This window comes from Sminthopsis crassicaudata, chromosome 4 (assembly GCF_048593235.1).
Source record: "Sminthopsis crassicaudata isolate SCR6 chromosome 4, ASM4859323v1, whole genome shotgun sequence".
Taxonomy (NCBI): Eukaryota; Metazoa; Chordata; class Mammalia; order Dasyuromorphia; family Dasyuridae; genus Sminthopsis; species Sminthopsis crassicaudata.
Window position 1 is genome coordinate 123,888,140 of NC_133620.1, and position 19,217 is coordinate 123,907,356.

General features: G+C 39.5%; 1 protein-coding gene across 2 annotated transcripts in view; it reads left to right on the forward strand.

The window, feature by feature from the left end:
- The first annotated feature begins 8,565 nt into the window (after nt 1–8,565).
- Nucleotides 8,566–19,217, forward strand: part of RNASET2 (ribonuclease T2) — a 54,386-nt gene continuing 43,734 nt past the window's right edge. The window contains exons 1-4 of one of the 2 annotated variants that reach the window (XM_074309342.1): nt 8,566–9,213; nt 10,866–10,965; nt 13,516–13,576; nt 17,580–17,635. In XM_074309342.1, coding sequence (XP_074165443.1) covers nt 10,877–10,965; nt 13,516–13,576; nt 17,580–17,635 — 206 coding nt within the window. In that variant the 5' untranslated portion in view covers nt 8,566–9,213; nt 10,866–10,876. Of the gene's footprint in view, nt 9,446–10,865; nt 10,966–13,515; nt 13,577–17,579; nt 17,636–19,217 lie in introns of both variants that reach the window. The other variant, XM_074309343.1, reaches the window with a different exon arrangement.

Below are 19,217 nucleotides of genomic sequence, written 5' to 3' on the forward strand. Positions count from 1 at the left end.
GTCAGTGGTGGGAGGGGGCGTTTTGCGTTAGGGATTAAAGGTGCTGTCCTGCCCACAGGAGGCGCTTCCTCTCTTCGATAGTCTACTCGAAGAGTGGGACGCCCTTCTCGTGAGAATGTACAATAAACTTTGCTTTTCTCTAGAGCTCTCTCCAGCTTTTTTATTAAATGGTGACCCCTCACCATTTCCATACCACACAGTTTGGGGGCTAGTCCGGATCCTTTACTCGGTGAGTAAGTGAACTCCTGTGTGCTAGTGGGATGGCGCCCTGCCTTGATTTAGGCAGCCCGCCAGCATCCAGGGGCTTCTCCTTGCTCCCTGACGTAGAGTGGACCCGAAGTGGAGAAACTCAGAGAAAAGCAACGGAAACTCCGCGGTGAAAATCCCAACCGGTTGGTGGAGGACAGATCAGTCAAGAAATTTGTTGCGCAGCAACCCAGAGGTAAGCGTCCTGTGAAGCCCCTTGAGTCTAGTATAGGTTCTGGAGGGGGCTGTAGACGGTACACAGGAAGAGAGCTAGGCCTTCCTGGGTGACTGAGTTAACCAGCGACGGTTAGCGTGTTTGGGCGTTTAGGAGTCTGTTAAAAACTCCTTCCAAATTCAATGGGTGTGGCCTAGTCCCAGCCAGCCCTCGAGGAGAGAAATGAGAAAAATATCAGAAAATACCGGTAGATAGTCCCTTGGGAGATAAATTAAGTAATTGGAACAAACTGCCAAAATATGAGGAAAAATAAAAAGCAAGAAAAAGCGGATAAGGTATTGTTGTTTTGTTGCAGACTGGTGGTGCCAAAAGGATTAAATGGTACCTGAAGGGAAGGACCTGAGAGGATTTAATTCCATTAGCCCTTCCAGTGGCCTTCGGGCAGGGAGGAGAACTAGGTCTTTTGAAGCAGGGGTCGTTTCAGCTGACCAGAAATAGCTGTTAGTAGATCCCATTTGGGATCAGAAACCCTGTACACGGGGAAGTTTGTGGGATTGAGCCAGTGAAGATGGTGGCTTCCTTCCTCTTCCTCCCACGTGTCCTGACTGCAGCAGGGCCACTTGGGCCGGGGGAAAGAAACCGCTATTTAGTGAAGTTCATTGTTTTAAATATGATAGCAAAGTAGTTTTATATTATTGGGAATTTAAAGCTGTGATTGGGATTTTAAGTTAAAACATAGGTTTTTAAAACAATGCTGGTAGCTTACTTAGGGGAGGTTGTGGTTGTATCTCCCTACTTAGATGGTATGTTTGCTAGAGGTATTGGGTAATTTGTAACTGAGCTATGCCTTAAGTATTTGTCAGCTCTGTTGGGCATGTATTAAGTTTTATGAAATTTGGGTCAGTTACTTGCGAACATTGAAGTGTAAAGTTTAAAAATATATACATATATATATTTACTTAAAGACGGGACAGGAAAGATTGATTTGTAAAAGTAATTAATAGTTTAAATGGAGCTATGATATATTGGGTCGGGAAGCATGGTGGTGTGGGGGAAGGGTGACCACGTGGAGAGGTCCCTCCTCCCATTAAGTATAGTGGGGTTTTTTTTTTGTTTGTTAGTTTGTTTTTAATAACTGCACCTCCTTGCTGATTTAGATATTAATTATTTCTACTGTTTAAAGGAACAGCCTACATTTAGATAAAATCTTTTGGGACTGAAGCTAATATTTACTTGGAGTTTTGAATTCAGGTATAACTGTTTGCATAGGTCGTTAAACTCCACCATCTGGAGGTGGGATGGTTAAAATTAGGACAGCTACCTGAAGTAAAACTGCCTTAAATCATGCCCCTGGTTTTTCCTCTTATGTTTGTAATCAGAGCCAAGTGGTCAGTGAGATATACAGTGCTAGGACCGCTCCCACTTTGCCTTTCTTTTTGAAACGAAGCTGGCAATCTCTCGAACCCCAATCCCAAGTTCCTGACTATAGATCTATATTCAGATGCGTTTTTCATGTTTTGCATGATCATGGTGGGGAAAGAACTTTTGACACTCAATCCCCTATTAAATATGCAGAGAAGATGAAATGAAGGGGTATTCAAGTTAGAACAATATTAAATCTAGAGGGCTGGGAGATGGCTCACAGATTCCATAGTGTTGAAACATGAGGCAATACTATTAGAAAAGAATGTTCCATAATCCAAGATCATAATTTTAATCCTGCTTCCTTTTTGTCCCCTGGAGAACAGAACTATTGCTGTATAAAACTGTATGACTATTGCTATTTTGGGAAATTTACTAGTCTGTTGTGTATAATCTGATAATTTCTGTAAACAGGGGGGGGAAGGGAAACTGAGATTTCAACTGGTCAGAAAATTGGGAAAAACTGATGTCTTATTTCAGTTCAGGCCTAATTGGAAACTACTTACTCTTTGCTTAACTCATCATTTTGGTTCCCTGATGAAGGACCTCGAAAACTAGACATAATTTGGGTACTGAATGGAACTCTGGAAAAGGTAAAAGATTTTTTTTCTTTTTTTGCACCGGACATTCAGGCTGCTTCTGGCCTGGATCATTGTTAGAGCTCTATGCTCGGCACAATTCTTTTAAGAATTGCTGTGATTGACGAAAGGTCTCCTTTTGTCTCGCTCTCTTGTCTCTACAGATAAGGGAGAGGCTGCAAAAAGTTGAAAAAGCTCTTTACCTGTCCACTAGCTAGACACACCTGATTTTAGCAGATGCGGGGTTTGGAGAAGGCTGCAGAGACAAAAGGCCTTTACAGGGGACTCTAGCTGAAAATTTGCTAGACTATGATTGGCTAGCTTATGTTTTAACTTTGAATTATTGTCCTGACTCAGTCCTGCCTCAGTTTCCCTGCCTCTTAGTTCTGCAAAAAACACCCCCCCCCTGCCTCTTTATCAGAATACTTGATAAGACTTTATGTTTCAGAATAGCAGAATGTCTCTCCCATTACAAGTTAATGGGAATCTCTTATCAAAACTTCTTGAATTCTCTTGTGTGGAATTAGACATTCTGTATATGATTGTATTTGCATTGGGTGTTTTTAAAAACAAACTGATTTGTATGAATAATGTTCACTTATGAAAGATCTACTTGGATATAAACTCATTGGGACAAATTCCTTATTGTTATCAACACAAGGTTATGATAAATATTTGTTTAGAATTTATGTATGGTTCTTCTAGGATGGTAAATGGGAAAAGAAATGGGTTTGTTAGAACTTCCACTGTTACCAAGGGCAGTCTACCTGCCCATTAGTTGGCTCAAACTTGTGAATTGCTGTGAATTGTATGCTTTAAATCAAGATGGGAATATATATACTGATTCTAAATATGCCTGGGGTGTGGTGCATGTATTTGGGAGGATTTGGGAGGAAAGAGGATATGTAAACAGTAAAGGTAAAGAACTGGTTCATCATACACTAGTCAGAGAGATACTAGAAAATATTCTGACTCCTAGGAATATAGCAGTAATACATGTAAAGGGACATCAGATGGGAAATTCTTTTGAGGTAAGGGGAAATAGATTAGCAGACCGGGAGGCCAAGGGAGCCGGAGATCAGGAAATCTCTCATATAATGGCTTTGATATCTGTACTTCCCCCTAGTCTACCCTCTCCTAGTTTTACTCAGGAGGAAAAAGAGAAGGCCTCAACTCTCGGAGCAGTTGAGAACTCGGAAGGACGATGGCTCTTACCTGATGGCAGAGAGGTACTGACCAAAGCAAGTATGAGGCAAGTCCTTCAGCAACTGCACCAGGGCAGTCATTGGGATGTCCAAAACCTGTGTGATGCTATACTGACAAGGTATGTTTCCCCCGGCCTATATACTATGGCACGACAACTGGTGGACGGTTGTCTTGTTTGTCGAAGGACTAACAGGGCTGCCCAACGCCAGCTTCCAAAAGGGGGACCACCTCCTGGAATCAGACCATTCCAAAGCATCCAGGTGGACTTTACTGAGCTGCCACCAGTGGGTCGCCTTAAGTTCTTGCTGGTCATAGTGGACCATCTGACCTCATGGGTGGAGGCATTCCCATCAGGCCGAGCAACTGCCTCGACAGTAAGTAAGGTCTTATTAGAACAAATTATTCCTAGATATGGAATGGTGGAGAGGATAGACTCGGATCAGAGAACACATTTTTCTGCCCAGGTATTGCAGAATCTGATTAGGGCCTTAGAATTCACTTGGGATCTCCATACCCCTTGGCATCCTCCCTCTTCTGGGAAAGTAGAAAGGATGAATCAAGAAATAAAACGGCAGCTAACTAAGTTATCTTTAGAGACCCAACTACCTTGGACGAAATGCCTTCCTCTCGCTCTGGTTAGAATCAGGACCAAGCCGCGTAGAGATATTGGGCTCTCACCTTATGAATTATTGTATGGTCATCCTTTCCAGGCTTATCCTAAGGGAGACTGGGACCCTATTTTAGAAACTAAGGATTTGTTTGTTAAGAGATATGTTAAATCATTGCTGGAACATTTGCAAGGACTTCAACAAAAAGGGCTAATAGCTCAGACTCCTCCTCTAGGTTTCCCTGTTCATAGAATTCAGGTTGGTGATTGGGTGCTGATCCGTTCCTGGAAGGACGAGAAGCTGACTCCGTGCTGGGACGGACCCTACCAAGTGATACTGACTTCAGATACTGCGATTCGCACCCAGGAACGAGGCTGGACACACCACACCAGGACAAAAGGACCTGTGGCGCCACCTTTATCAGAGTGGACAGTTGAAGACAGGGGAGACCTCCAATTACATAAGAGGAGGGGACCTCCACTGAATGGGAACACTGATTCTGAACCCAATGCATTGTAACTGTATGACTTCTCTTTTCTTACTTTGGGTCTCTTTGCCTGTTTGTGATTTGATATATTTTCCTTTGGGAAGTTCACCTTAACTTCACGGTGTTGAACATTATGAGGCTCTCCCTAAGCTTTGGTTTTATCTATTTCCTTATGATGAGAACCAATTTCTCCTGCTCATGCAGAATATAAGGAGAACATTTAACTTATTGAATTGTTGGATCTGTGGTGGATCCCAACAGTTGAACCAATGGCCATGGGTACCTGTCCCCTTAAGCCCAGCCTGGATCCTTAGCAACAGATCCCAAATTCATAATGGGACCGGTTTCTGGAATTTAGAAGAGAAACATCAGTGGTCATTGACAGAAGATAGGAAAGGGAAATACTGCTTAAATCAGACAGGACAAGGTTTGAAGCTGGGAATTAGTGTATGTGAGTGGACCTATTCGAGAACAGACCTGAGGCCAAAGACAATTGACTGTACAAAAATGTCTAAATATTGGCGGGATACGGGGAGGAATCCTCAATTGAAGTGTGGGAAGGACTAGAAAGACTGTACCTTGGATGTTCTCCCAGAAATAGGAGAGCAGGGATATTGCTATCAACAAGTCACTACTGCTGAGTGTGATGAAGTAGAATGGGATGTATTAAGATGTATAAAAGAGAATAAGAGGAAAGAGAACATATATATTGGATACAGTTACCAATGGGGTTGGTATAATGTCATCCCAGGGACACCCGGGCAACATGGGACTCTGTTTTCCACATTTTGGAGTACCTCTAATCTAACAGGCCAGTGGCCAGTTGCCAATTGTAGTTGGAGAAAAGAGCAAGGTTTATGGAAATGCCAGTATGACCCCTTTGTGGGGAGAAGCCCCCTAGGGACGAGAGACCAACAATATTACCCTTTTACAAGGAATAGCTCAGACATATTTCCAAGGGAACAACCTGCTCTAAAGGGTCATTATTGGATCTGTGGTTTAACTGCCTATACTCACCTGCCTCTCAGTTGGACAGGGAATTGTTATATTGGACTAATAAGGCCAAGATTTTTCTTTCTTCGCGAACAGGCAAACCAATATTTAGGGATTCAGTTGTATGATGATTTGGGAAGGGGGAAACGGAGTTTAGATACCTCCATCACTTGGACTGGAGATGCAAATGGTTGGGGTGAGGCCTGGCCTCCAGAAAGAATAGTCAAAAGAGTATGGGCCAGCTCAAGATGGAAGTTGGGGATATAGAACTCCAATATATATGTTGAACAGGATAATTAGGCTTCAGGCAGTTGTAGAGATTATCACCAATCAGACAGCTGAGGCACTACATCTTTTGGCTGATGAAGCTACTCAAACCAGAGAGGCTGTTTTACAACATAGACTTGTGCTGGATTATTTGTTGGCTGAGGAAGGGAGAGTTTGTGCTAAACTAAATTTATCCACATGTTGTATAAAGATTGATAACAATGGTAATCTAGTGAAAGAAATCACTAAGAACATTAGGAAACTTGCTCCTGTTCCTGTACAGACTTGGACCTCACTGTTCAATACTTCTTGATGGTCCTGGTTTGGGAAGCTGGTGGAAGCTATAAGAGCCTTATAGCTCTTAGCGGTGTTATATTATTCCCTATCTACATCCCTTGTTTGATCAGATTAATAACCAGAATTGTCCAAAACTCATCATCTGGAATGATCAGGTTGGAAGAGAAAGCTGAAGGGTCTGTTAGATGGATGCTGTTAAAAGGGCAAGGGTGGAGCCGGTGGCCCAAGGCCAACAGGAATCAGAAGGAAGTGAGGAATTCATAGGGAATGTGAAATTATGTTACAAAAATTTGAAGAGATCTCAGTGTACAAAATAAGAGGAGGGACTGAATGAGATGAGGTGAGATCTTTCAAGACAGTTGTGAAAATTGAGTAAGGCTTCATCTACTTCAGAGTTCGAGTAGGCCTGAAGGACTCTGAAGTTCGAGCAAAGGGCATTGCCTTCCCCTCCTATGACATCTCCCTATTTCATCCAAATATGGGCAACTATGTACTTATTGGTCAAGTTCAATTTCGTGGGTAGATCTCGCGTTTAGAATGTAAGACTCTCAGTCAATGAGGATGAGGGTCAGTGGTGGGAGGGGGCGTTTTCCCTTAGGGATTAAAGGTGCTGTCCTGCCCACAGGAGGCGCTTCCTCTCTTCGATGGTCTACTCGAAGAGTGGGACGCCCTTCTCGTGAGAATGTACAATAAACTTTGCTTTTCTCTAGAGCTCTCTCCAGCTTTTTATTAAATGGTGACCCCTCACCATTTCCGTACTACACAGTACCTAAGACAGTAAGATGAAAGTTTGGAAGGTGGGAAGGTTTGAGAGGAATAATAATGACTTTAATTTTGAACATGTTGAGTATAAGATGACTACAGGACATCCTGGTTGCTGGATAGCACAATGACTAGAGCCCTGGGCCTGGAGTGAGGAAGATTACGCTTTATGAGTTCAAATCTGGCCTCTGAAACTTATTAGCTGCATGACTCAGGACATGTTATCTAACCCAGTTTACCTCAGATCTTCATTTGTAAAATGAGCTGGGAAAGGAAATGGCAAACCATTTCTAGTATCTTTGCCAAGAAAATCCCAAATAGGGCCATGACAAGTCAGACAAGAATGAAAAATGAGCAATGGGACATCCAATTTGAGATGTTTAATGGACAGTTGGAATTGTCAAGCTGGACTTCAACAGAGAGGTCAGGCTTGGATAAGTAGATTTGAGTACCTCAGTATGGAGGTTGGAAGTTGATGAGATCACTATGAGAAATAGTATGTAAAGAGAAAAGAAGATGGCAGAGTACAAAATGGTATGGAGACACCCAGGGTTAGCCAGCATAACAACAAAGGAATCTGGAATATATAGGAAGAGAATTAGTTGAAATCCCATGGAAACCTTGAGTAAAGAGTCTTAAGGAGAAGAGAGTAAATTGATTGTATCAAAAGCTGCAGAGAAGTTAAAAATTGTGATATGTTAGAATTGGACATTAAGAAAAGTAAGTGACTTTGGAAAGAGTTATTTCCATTGAATGAAGTCCCAGTCTCTTAATCCTGAACAACTAAAGATTTTGAACACATAAAGTACCATAATCACTAAGAGAAACCATGGCTTAAGAGAGTTCCTGGAAGGCTTTTGAGAATGATATTATACTATTACAATTTATATCAAGTGGCAAGAGAGGTAGAAGTATCCAAGAGAATCCAACATGCTCAGATGATAACACACATACACATGTTAAGAGAAACAGAGAAAGGAGTGGGGAGGAGAGGGAGAGGGAGGGAGGGAGGGAGGGAGAGAGAGAAAGAGGGAAGGAGAGGGAGAGAGAGAGAGAGAGAGAGAGAGAGAGAGAGAGAGAGAGAGAGAGAGAGAGAGAGAGAGAGAGAGAGAGAGAGAGAGAGGAGAGAGAGGGAGAGGGAGGAGAGGGAGAGGGAGAGAGAGAGAGAGAAAACGGGAGAGAGAGAGAGAGAGAGAGGAGAGAGAGAGAGAGAGAGGGAGGAGAGAGAGAGAGAGGAGAGAGGGAGAGGGAGGAGAGAGGAGAGAGAGAGAAGAGAGGAGAGAGAGAAAACGAGAGAGAGAGAGAGAGGAGAGAGAGAGAGAGGGAGGAGGGAGAGAGAGAGAGAGAAAAAACGAGAGAGAAAGAGAGAGAGGGGAGAGAGAGAGAGAGAGGAGAGAGGGAGAGGGAGGAGAGAGAGAGAGGAGAGAGAGAGAGAGGAGAGAGAGGAGAGAGAGAGAGAGAGGAGAGAGGGAGAGAGGGAGGGAGAGGGAGAGGGAGGAGAGAGGGAGAGGAGAGAGAGAGGGAGAGGGAGAGAGGGAGAGGAGAGAGAGAGAGAGAGGGAGGAGAGAGGGAGAGAGGGAGAGGGAAGGGGAGGGAGAGAGAAAGCACAGATTTCCCATCTCGTGTCAGAAGGATAACCACGGAGTCTTTCCCACACCCACTCCCTTAGAACCACTAGAGAGAGACAGGATTTGAAGTTCCCTAGATTAAGATCCACACGGACAAATCAAGCCCTGCGGCATTAGGGACCATTATTAAGCCATACTGCGTAATTGAGACAAGATCTCTCAACTTCGGGAAAACTTTGTGTCGCTGCCAAAGGCTTTATTTCTTAATCAAAGACTGTATATTAACCAGCCAGAGGCAACCCGAGTGAGGGGAACGTAGCTCTTCCGCAGGGGGACCAGAGTGTGTGGGAAAGCATGGAAACTATTCGGCAAACTAAAAGGAAAGCAAAAGAGGAAAGGATTTTTTTGGCCCGGGGCAAAATAGAATAGCTAGAGTAGGAGGAGCAGAAACTCTAGCTGTAGTGGCCCGTCAGCGTCACGTGTCCTAAACAGCTCCAGGGGCGGGCTGAAGTCCGCACTGGCCGGACTGTGGGCGGAAGCCGCGGCAGCTGGGGTCCGGCGGGGCTGCTGCTGCAGGCTCCAGGCTGTGCGTTCCCTAAACCAGGTACGGCGGGCCGGGGCGGAGTCCGGGGCTGGTTTGTCCCGAGTGCTAGGATTGCTTCCGAGATGCTTTGCAAATTGGGGACCCAGGCGGACGCAGGACGCCAGCCCAGGCACTGAGTCTCCTACGGCCGCTGGGGAAACTCTGGGGAAGACTCGGAGCTGGACGCTGGCTCCTGCGGCCGCTTCTCAGTGCCCCTCTTCTCCAAAAGTTAAAGTCGAAGGATCGTAGGAAAGTATTTAAAACAGCTATTCTGAGAACTCTTACTGAGCTGGTGGGAGTGGGGAGGAAGTGAGTTTGAGCTGTAATCTTACTTTTTAAACTTTTCTTTAATTTCTTGTGAAGAAAATTAAAACAACAGGAATTTTTTAGGAGGACAGGAGGTTTCTAATTTATGTGTAGTCCGCAAGTTTGGGCTTAGCGATCTCGTTGTTGCTTTTGAGGAGTGAGGTATGAGGGAGGGAACTCGGAGCAGTAATTTAGGGGTACTCCAGGTGTATATACTTCCTGCAACAATGCGGATTGGCAAATCTATAAATCTGTAATTTATAGTTCTAGGGGTGCTCACAGTTTAAAGGAACAGTCACGTAATTTATTTTGAGGGGAGGTTAGGAAAGGGGTCTTCAATCCAAATCTTTAAAAAAAAATTTTATTATAGCTTTTTATTGACAAAATACAGGCATGGGTAATTTTTCAACACTGACCTTTGCAAAAACTTCTGTTGCAAGTTTTCCCTTCCTTCCCCCCTCCCCTCCCCTAGATGGCAGGTAGTCCCATACATGTTAAATATGTTAAATACAATATATGTGTACATATTTATAGTTATCTTGCTGCACAAGAAAAATCGGTTCAATCCAGATCTTGTGGTTTTAAAGTATCCTCTTTTCCCAGGCTGCCTTTAGCACACAATAGGAAATAAAAAAGTGTTTTTCACTATTTCAGGAAAAAAAGCATAAAGTGCATTTACTCTCTAGGAAGTTTATAGTTTCTTCCTTCTTACCTCCCTCTCTCCTTCCCTTTCTTTCTTTCCTTCCTCCCTCCCTCTCACCCTCCTTCCCTTCTTCCCTTCCTTCCCTTCCTTTTCTTCCTTCTCTTCCTTTCTTTCCCTTCCCTTCTCTCCCTCTCCTCCCTCCCTCCTTAGGTTCCCAGGTGCGTCCCATATTTATGATCAAGGCTGTGTGCTGGGTTTAGCCAGTTGCAACACAGCACTCCCAGTTTAAGAGATACCCTGCCTCAGCCTCCCTGGCCTTTGTACCATCATGTCTAACTGTACCTCCAGCCCTGTACCATCATGTCTAACTGTGTCACCTTAAAATGAAAGGGTTTCACTACACCCCTTTCAACTCTGTTTAGAAATCTACAAAGTAAGCCTGAAAGAGAACTCCAAGTTTGTCAGGAAGAAGTTGCTATATAGACATTTGAAATAGAACCCCATTAAGCTGCTTCTCCATGCTTTTTAAAATTAAAAAAACAATATTTTATCTTTTTCTCTACTGTCACCCAGACATCCTACCCTCAGTTTTTATGTTAGTACATTCTAAGAAGACACTTGAAAATAATGTTAATGCCTTCCTTACATTTGTATCTTGTGTTTTTCTAAACATCTATCATAACTTTTGACATAGCCAGTCTTATGTGTCTTTTTGTCTTTTTAGGATTTAATACAATGAAGCTAAAAACAAATCATGTGTTCATTCTGGGCTCCCTTTGTTTAGCTTTTTATTGTTTGTGTACTGCTGACAAATTCTACAAACAGTAAGTTATTTGCAAAAATAAAATTTAAAATTAACTTCCCTAGATAATTTAATGATGCATGGAAAGAGTGCAAGATTTTGAGCCAGAGGAGCTGGTTTGAAACCTTGGCTCTTCTATGTCCCATCAGTGTGATCTTGGCCAAGTCACTTTCACTTTGTAGGCCTCAATATCATCATCTGAAAAATGGGAGGAGGGGTGGTTCACTGGGTAGAAGATGAGAATATATATATATATATATATATATATATATATATATATATATATATATATATATATATATATATATATATATATATATATATAAAAGGTCCCTTCCAGCTCCAATCTATGATTCTATTCAGATACATGAGATAAGTGAGTGATAAGACAAGTTTGTGTACTTAGCAAAAAGCACTAAAGTATAACTATACAAACTTAAAAGATATGTATTATTGGTAGGAGCCTTTCTCATTTCTAGATTTTTTTCACTGACAACAGAAAGCTGCTTCATCAGATAAGTGTGTGGGAAATTCTTAATCTTGAAAACTGTTGTCTCCTCTCCTAAAACCACATTTAAAAAAAACAAAACACTAAGCAAATTCATTTATGGGTTTGTTACAAAGAAAGAATTCTAACTTTCAAAATCCAAATTTTATTTGTATTACTAAAGATTGGAACCCATGGGACATAATTTTAATCTAAAATAAGATTTGAAAAGAAATTGGAAGATAGATTTGCTTCACAGTAGTTGTTTCACTGTATGTGATGATATTTAATTTTGAACTTCACTTTTTCTGCAAGTAGGTTATTACTTCCTAATAATTCTACATTACAAAGATTGATATGGTCTTCATTTTCTTTTCAAGTTATTAAAAATATGGCTTCAGGTGGCTCTAGGATAACTTCTCTACTTTTCTTATTAGTGATTAGAATTTAGGTACTTTAGAATTTATGATGGTATTTTTTTTTTCTGTCCTTCTTAACTAGACTTCCTCTTGAATATCACTAGTCAACTTCCTCATTATCAAGTTCTTGTTTTGCTTCTTTAGTGGGGGTGGGGTGGGCTTTTTCTCAGATCAATTTTGTTCCAAATTAATGTGTGAAGATAAGTAACAGCCTATATATGTGTATGTATATGCACACATATATACCTATATGCATATCTATACACACATGCACACATGATAGCCCTCAAGTCTCAGTACAGTTTTAAGGTATTAATACTTTGTATATTTACAGTAGCAGCTAGTATCACAGAAGACCTGAGCTCAAATTCTATCTCAGAAACTTACTAGCCAAGTGACTGTAGGTAGAAAAGACACTTACCCTACATCTGGCTCAGTTTCCTCAATTGTAAAATGGAGGTAATAATAGCACTTCAGATTGTTGTGAAGATCAAATGAGATAATACTTGTAAAGTGCTTTGCACAATGCCTGGTATATAGTAGGTGCTATATAAATGATTATTTCCCCCTCCCCCTCTCCATTTAGTATACTATAAAATACTTTCCTTCTAACATCAGTATGAGATGGAATTATTATATTTATTTTCATAAAGATAATGATGACTAACCTTTATATATCATTTGGTATGTGCTAGACACCATGCTAAGCACTCTACACTTATTATCTCTTTTGATCCTTACAACTGCCCTAGGCAGTAGGTACTATTATTATCCCCATTTTATAGATAAGAAAACTCATCTAGGAGTACACAGCTAGTAAGTGTCTGAGGATGAATTTGAACTCATCTTTGACTATAGGTGCATCTATTCCCAGTTTCCCAGCTCAGAGATATGAAGAGATATTTAGGGTTTTCAAACTAGTATTTGTCAGAAATGAATTTGAACTCAGCCTTCTTGACAATATAAGACCAGGGCAGAATCGTTTCCCTTATATTTATTTTAAACCTCTCTACTCAGCTAGTTTATTCTTGTACATAGTTGGATATCACCACCAGTTCCAACCTATAATTAATTTTCTCATAACACTTTAATTGTGAATCCTACACTTATGAATCCTACACTTACTCATAATCTAGTTACTTAAATGGGCTATTTATGAAAAAACTTGAGAATGAAGCCCCAGATTTAAATTAAAACTGTATATAGGACTATACATTTCCCAATTTACTCTGAACTATCTCAGTTTGAGTTCTAATTCTTGTTTTACTGGTCACTGTTTCTCCATTCTTTGTTTTTGGGATTTTAAAATTTTATTTTAAAGGTAGAGTATTATGTTTTTTCCCTGGGACACTGACTTTTACTGTGTGATCTACTGCATTCTCCACATCTGTAAAAGAGGGTTAGAAGTGTCTTTCAGGGAAACCTGGAACATAAATAACATATATGTGTAAATATATGTGAACCAAAAAAAGTTCAAGAAAAAGGTGTTGTATAAATATGAGTTATTTTTAAATGTGTTTTTCATGTTTCATTCCCAGCTTGCCTTAGTCACTGGTGACAAATAGCCTTTTTTTGTTTGTTTTGATTTTTGGATAGAAGCCATCATTAAATTTCATGGCAGTTTTAAAAAAAATTATTGAGAAATAAAATACTTATCTTTCTGTAGTGACAATCATGAATGGAAAAAACTGTTTATGGTTCACCACTGGCCTACAACTGTATGCAAGGTGAGTTTTATTTTTGATCTTATTCTCTTTACTCCATCCAATCATGTAGTAAAATGTCTCAAGTGTTTGTATAATTGTTATCATGTGGATAGAATTAAGTAGTGTTTTTTTGGCCTCTCCTTAGTACTATCCTACTTCTTCATCACATGGAATTATTGTCTTGATGTGCAATTACTACTGCAAAGCTTTATTCTCCCTTCACGTGTCATCCCTATTCATCATAGGAAAAGAACCAAGCTGTATACCCATATAATGCTTCCTCCCTTATTCTTTATCCCTCTTAGTACTTCTACTTTGTATATAAAGCACTCTGTGAATGAAAGTGAAAAGATGACCTTCTCTTATTCTTTTTCTTACTCATCCATTCTTCAATCATTCAGTGAACACTTTTACTAAAAACTGATTATTTATGAGGGAGTATGTTAATTAATTATGATGTGTAGATATAGATTAGATAAGAGTCTTCGTGGAGCTTTCAGTCTAGTAGGAAAATTAAGACTTGTACACCCAGTAGAATATGATGAATGCTATAAGAGAAGTACAAATAAAAGTATGAGAGTTCATAGGTGGCATAAATCATCTCAGGAATGAAGGAATTAAAAAAGTTTTTTTGGAGATAAAATTTGAACCAAGCCTATGGTTTGAAATAATGTGAGGAAAAACAAAGAAATGGAAAGTAACTGATGCTTGGGATAAGAGAAATCGTTCAGTTTGACTGGATCATAGCACATATGTGAGGTCATTGTAAGATTGATCAGATCCCTTCCTTGCCAAGTTGGAGAAACAGCATGATGTAGTAGAAAGAACATTTTAAAGTCAATGGAATTAAAAGATCTAAGTTCAGATTCTAATCTTTTAAGACGTACATAAATACTGTAAAACCATGCACGAAAATTACTTTTATCAAAATAGGTCATTGGACTAGATGATGTCTAAGATCAATTCTAGTACCAAAGTCCTAGACATGAAAGCCTTAACTTTATTATATATATACACACATATTATATTATATTATATGGTGCCATTTTGATTGTTTGGAGCTTGCAGATTTTCAAAATTGGTTCATTTGAGCCTCTCTGAGATGAACACAAAAACATTATCTCCATTTTACAGATGAGGGAACTGAAGATTAAAGAATTTAAATGTTTTTCCCATGGTTATATAGTTATAGTAAGTCTTAGAGATGGGATTTGAACTCAGTTTTTTCCTGACTAGGCCCAGCATTCTACCAGCTAGATGCTGCTGCCTTTCCTGAAGATTTTTGAGTAGTCCAGTGAGGTGATACAGACACATGTTCTAGGAAAACACTTCTTCATGAATTCAAATCTGGCCTCAGACGCTTACTAACTGTACGATCCTGGGTTAGTTGCTTAACCCTGTTTACCTCAGTTTCCTAATCTTTAAATTGAGCTGGAGAAGGCAATGGCAAAGCACTCCAGTATCTTTGCCAAGAGTATCCTAAATGGGGTAATAAAGACTTAGACATGACTGAAAATGACCAAACAACAACAAATAGAGTTGAATTTTTCCCAATAGACTGTAAGCTCTTTTACTTCAAAGACTATCCTTTGACATATTTGTACACTGTGCCTAGTACAGCACCATCTACATGGCAAAAGATTCATAAACGTTTGTGAGGTTTTTAGTTATTGAAGGTAAAGTGTTGGGGAATTTGCTGAGTGCTTGGTTCTGCCAAGTCTGGCTTTATGTTCAGTATAAGGCCATATGTTCAGTGAGACATTTGTCTAATGGAATGTGGGAGTTTTGTGGGCTAAGTGTAAAGATAATTAATTGAAGTGCTAGTGAGTAATAGCTTATTTATCGTGCACCTGGATTGTACATTAAAACTTTAGAAATATATGCATTTTAAAAACCACTTACAAGTAAAATACTATTGCAGGAGTATAACTTCAAGTAAATTTTGAATAACAAAGCTAATTTTGTGCCTCATCTTTAGCTTATTTCTAACATTCTGCACAGAACTGTTTGTCATCTACAAATAATGCATGACCTTGGGCAAATAATCTAACTTATCTGAATTATGGTTTCCCCTCCTATAAAATAAAACATTGATAAAACGATTTCCACGTTCCCCTACATCTTTAAATCCTGTGGTAACAAGGGCTTTCTGTGATTTTCAGTCTACAAGAAAGTCTTTATTTTATAGTATTTTTATTGTAGGTGGGAAGATGGAGCAGAGCTGAACTACTGCTAAATTTCTTAATAGACTTTAGTCCTGCCATCCAGTAGCAATTGCCTTCAATTTTTCTCATCCAAAATTTAATAAGGGTCACTAAAAGAGAAATTGCCAAACCACCAGTGCAACCTATTGCATTAAAAAAAGAGAACATGGAGCTCAAATGAAAAAGGAAGGGGTTATGAGACCCCCTTTTTTTCCCCTCTACTGAGATCATAGTTCTACCTTTCCTGAGATCATAGTTCTACCTTTCCCTTTGTTTCATTACAAAAAGCTTAGATCACTTAATCATTTAGCAAATATTTAAGTTTGTACTGTGTTCCAGGTAAAGCTAAAAATAAAAGAGCCTGTGTTCAAGGAGTTTACATTCTATTAGAGGAATTCATGTGTACACATAAAAGTAAATACAAAGTATATATGAAATAAATACAAAATAAATAGGAGAAGATAAGCACTAGCAGTAGAGAATTTGGAAAACTACAAGTAGGAGGCAATACTTGAGCTGAGTTAGGATTCTAAAATAGAGAGATGGGGTGGGAATGCATTCCAAGTAAGAAATCTAGCTATCCTATGCAAAGATCAGTTTGTCAGTATTATATAAGGTATGAAGGGGAGTAATTTGTCATATATCTAGAAAGATAGGGTAGAGCTGGCTTGAGAAAAGATTTAAATATCAAGTGTAATTCTAGAAATAATAGGGAATCATAGGAGAGGGTAAAATGATCAGATTTATGCTTTAGGAATAAATGAATAAATAAGAAAAGCATTTATTAAATTTTTACACTCTGCATAAAAGTAGAAAAGCAAGATAATGCCTACTTTGAAGGAATTCTAATAAGGGGAGAAAACATGGGTAGAAGGTTTCGGTTTCGAGTTATTTTGATAACTATGGAATATGACTTGAAAGAGACTAAATGCAGGCAGACTAATTAGGAGGCTATTACAATAATCCAGATGACAGTAATGAGGGTCTGAAGTAGGGTGGGAGCAGTATGAAATAGAAACTGAGGGACAGATGTTAGGAATGTTGGAGGGATAGAATTGACCAGACTTGGACACTAAATGTATACGAGTCCAGAGAAGTAAAAAAATATGAGGTGTTACAGGGAATAAGAAAGCAAAGATGTTCCCTAGTTGGGGAACTTGTGAGACTAGAAGGATGTGAGAAAGAAGGATGGTAGGAAGGTATCTTGGCTCACAGTAAATTGAGCTCAAAATTGCATAGGAAAAGGAAAATGGGTTAGATTATGTTTGGGAAACTATGCAACACTTTTCGTGACCCTAAATTTTCCTTGAAATAAAAACTCAATCTTTTTAGTTAACATAAGTGTCCTCGTAGTCTCCAAGAAGTCAAAATTACAGGTCACCCAGTGGACAATGGGAGAAATCCACAGTGGATATAAAAAGCTTGTAGCATATTGCCAGTGACTGATTGCATAAAACACCATAAAATATATCATCAAAGACATATGTTGAACAACAACAAAAAAAAGAAATGAGCTAGTCATTTAGCAAAAGCAGAGTTGCCTTGGTTCCTATATGATATCAAGAGAACTAGAGAAAGACTTGGAGTACTGTGAATCAACCCCTGGTAGAGAATTTCCAAGAAGACATAAAGAAGAGTTACATCCTTTATTGTAGTAAAATATACAATTTTGGACATGCCTTAGAGAACTTCCAATTCAGCCTCTTTATCATATAGCTAGGAAAATTGGAGGATATATATCTTTTATCTTATGTTGGAAGAAAAGCAAAACTGTAGAATATACTTAAATGATGAAGTTATTTTTTTTTTCTTCCCCTTAGGAAATTGAAAATGATTGCAGAGATCCTCCTGATTACTGGACAATACATGGACTATGGTAAGAATTTTAGTCAACTAACATTTAAATTTATAAATAAGCTTAATGTGACCAATATTTTTGTGTTTGTTACTTTTGGTTAGGATGAATATATTCAATTTATGAATTTATTCACCTTTGTCTTTCTATCCCATCTGTGATTCTGTTGCTTTTGGTTTCATTGAATTCGATGAAGCAAATGTTTCACATGTGAGTTTGGACATCCAGTCCTACTCTGTGACCTATCCCTGACAAGGCATTTAAGCCCTGAATCTCAAAACTATAATGTATCACCAGGGGTGACCAAGTACAACCCCTCACGTGAAGCATGAAACTCTAATAAGTTTTAGTGTCAGGCAGTACTTTTGAAGGCACCTTTTGATTTTTTTAGATACTACCTATTATTAAGGCATTGTATATAATCTTTCTCTGTGTAGATTATATGTAGATTATATCCATTGCTTTTTTTTTTTTTTTCCCCATTCTTGAAAACATTCTATTGAATGCTTGGATCTCTGGGGTAGAGTAGAATACATTTTTCAGTTTTTTAAAAGATATCCCTTTGGGAGCCATCTTTAGTTATCCTGCTCTATGTCTTGCTGCTGGACCCACCCAGATGACGGGAGGAAAAACTGTTGACTTTGCTTAGCCCTGCCTCACTGAAATCCAATTCACTTGCAAGTGATGACATCACTTTCCTGTTGTCATTGATCTTCTTTGAGAACAAAGTGTAAACAACAAGAAGACATTCTTTTAAAAAATTGAAAACAAAGATTATAAGACCTTCAAAGTCATTTTTCTCTGCATTAAAAATCTATTTACTCCAGATGATCAATGTATGACAATGATTTTTGTTCATCACCTCCTCTGAATAATAACACTTCAAGTTGTGATCTGATCAAGGAAATGCACAAATTTTCCCCTACCTTGAAGCTGTACTTGATTAAGGTAGCCTAAAATTTCTATGATTCAGGAAGACTCGTGTTTTTGAGTTCAAATCTGGCCTTAGACTCTAGTTATGTGACCCTGGGTAAGTCACTTGACCTTACTTATTTCAGTTTTTTCATCACTGGAGAAAGAAATGGCAAATAAATTCAAAAATGCCCTCAGACACTTATTAGCTGTGTGACTGTGGGCAAGGTAGTTTTTCATACTAATTGGTATTTTCTTTTATTTATTTATTTCTCCAACTTAAATTCCTGAACTGGGACTTTGTACTATGAATGAGCTTTACCTTCCTGGTTGAGGTATTGAATGGGAGGAGGAGGGAGAAGGTTTGGCTTTTCATTGCCTTGCCCTGCGTCCCCTGGCTTCCTGTGCTCTACTCTGTCTCTGGGGGTTAGGGTACTATTTCTCCAGGGCTTCCAAAGTACCCATCCTGCTGCTTTATGAGCTCTTTCAGTGTTTCTCAAGGGAGTTTTCTGCTCTTGCTCCCTTTTTACAGACAGCCTTGCAGGCTTGTGTGTCTCTGGCCTGTTACTGGTGTCTGTCTTTGCAGGTGGCTCCTTTTCCCGATACCTTCCCACCATCCCTCCCCGCTGTCCCTCCTAGGGTTCTGGCTGACTGGCTGTGTGGTTTGGGAATTGAAGAGAACACTTGCTTT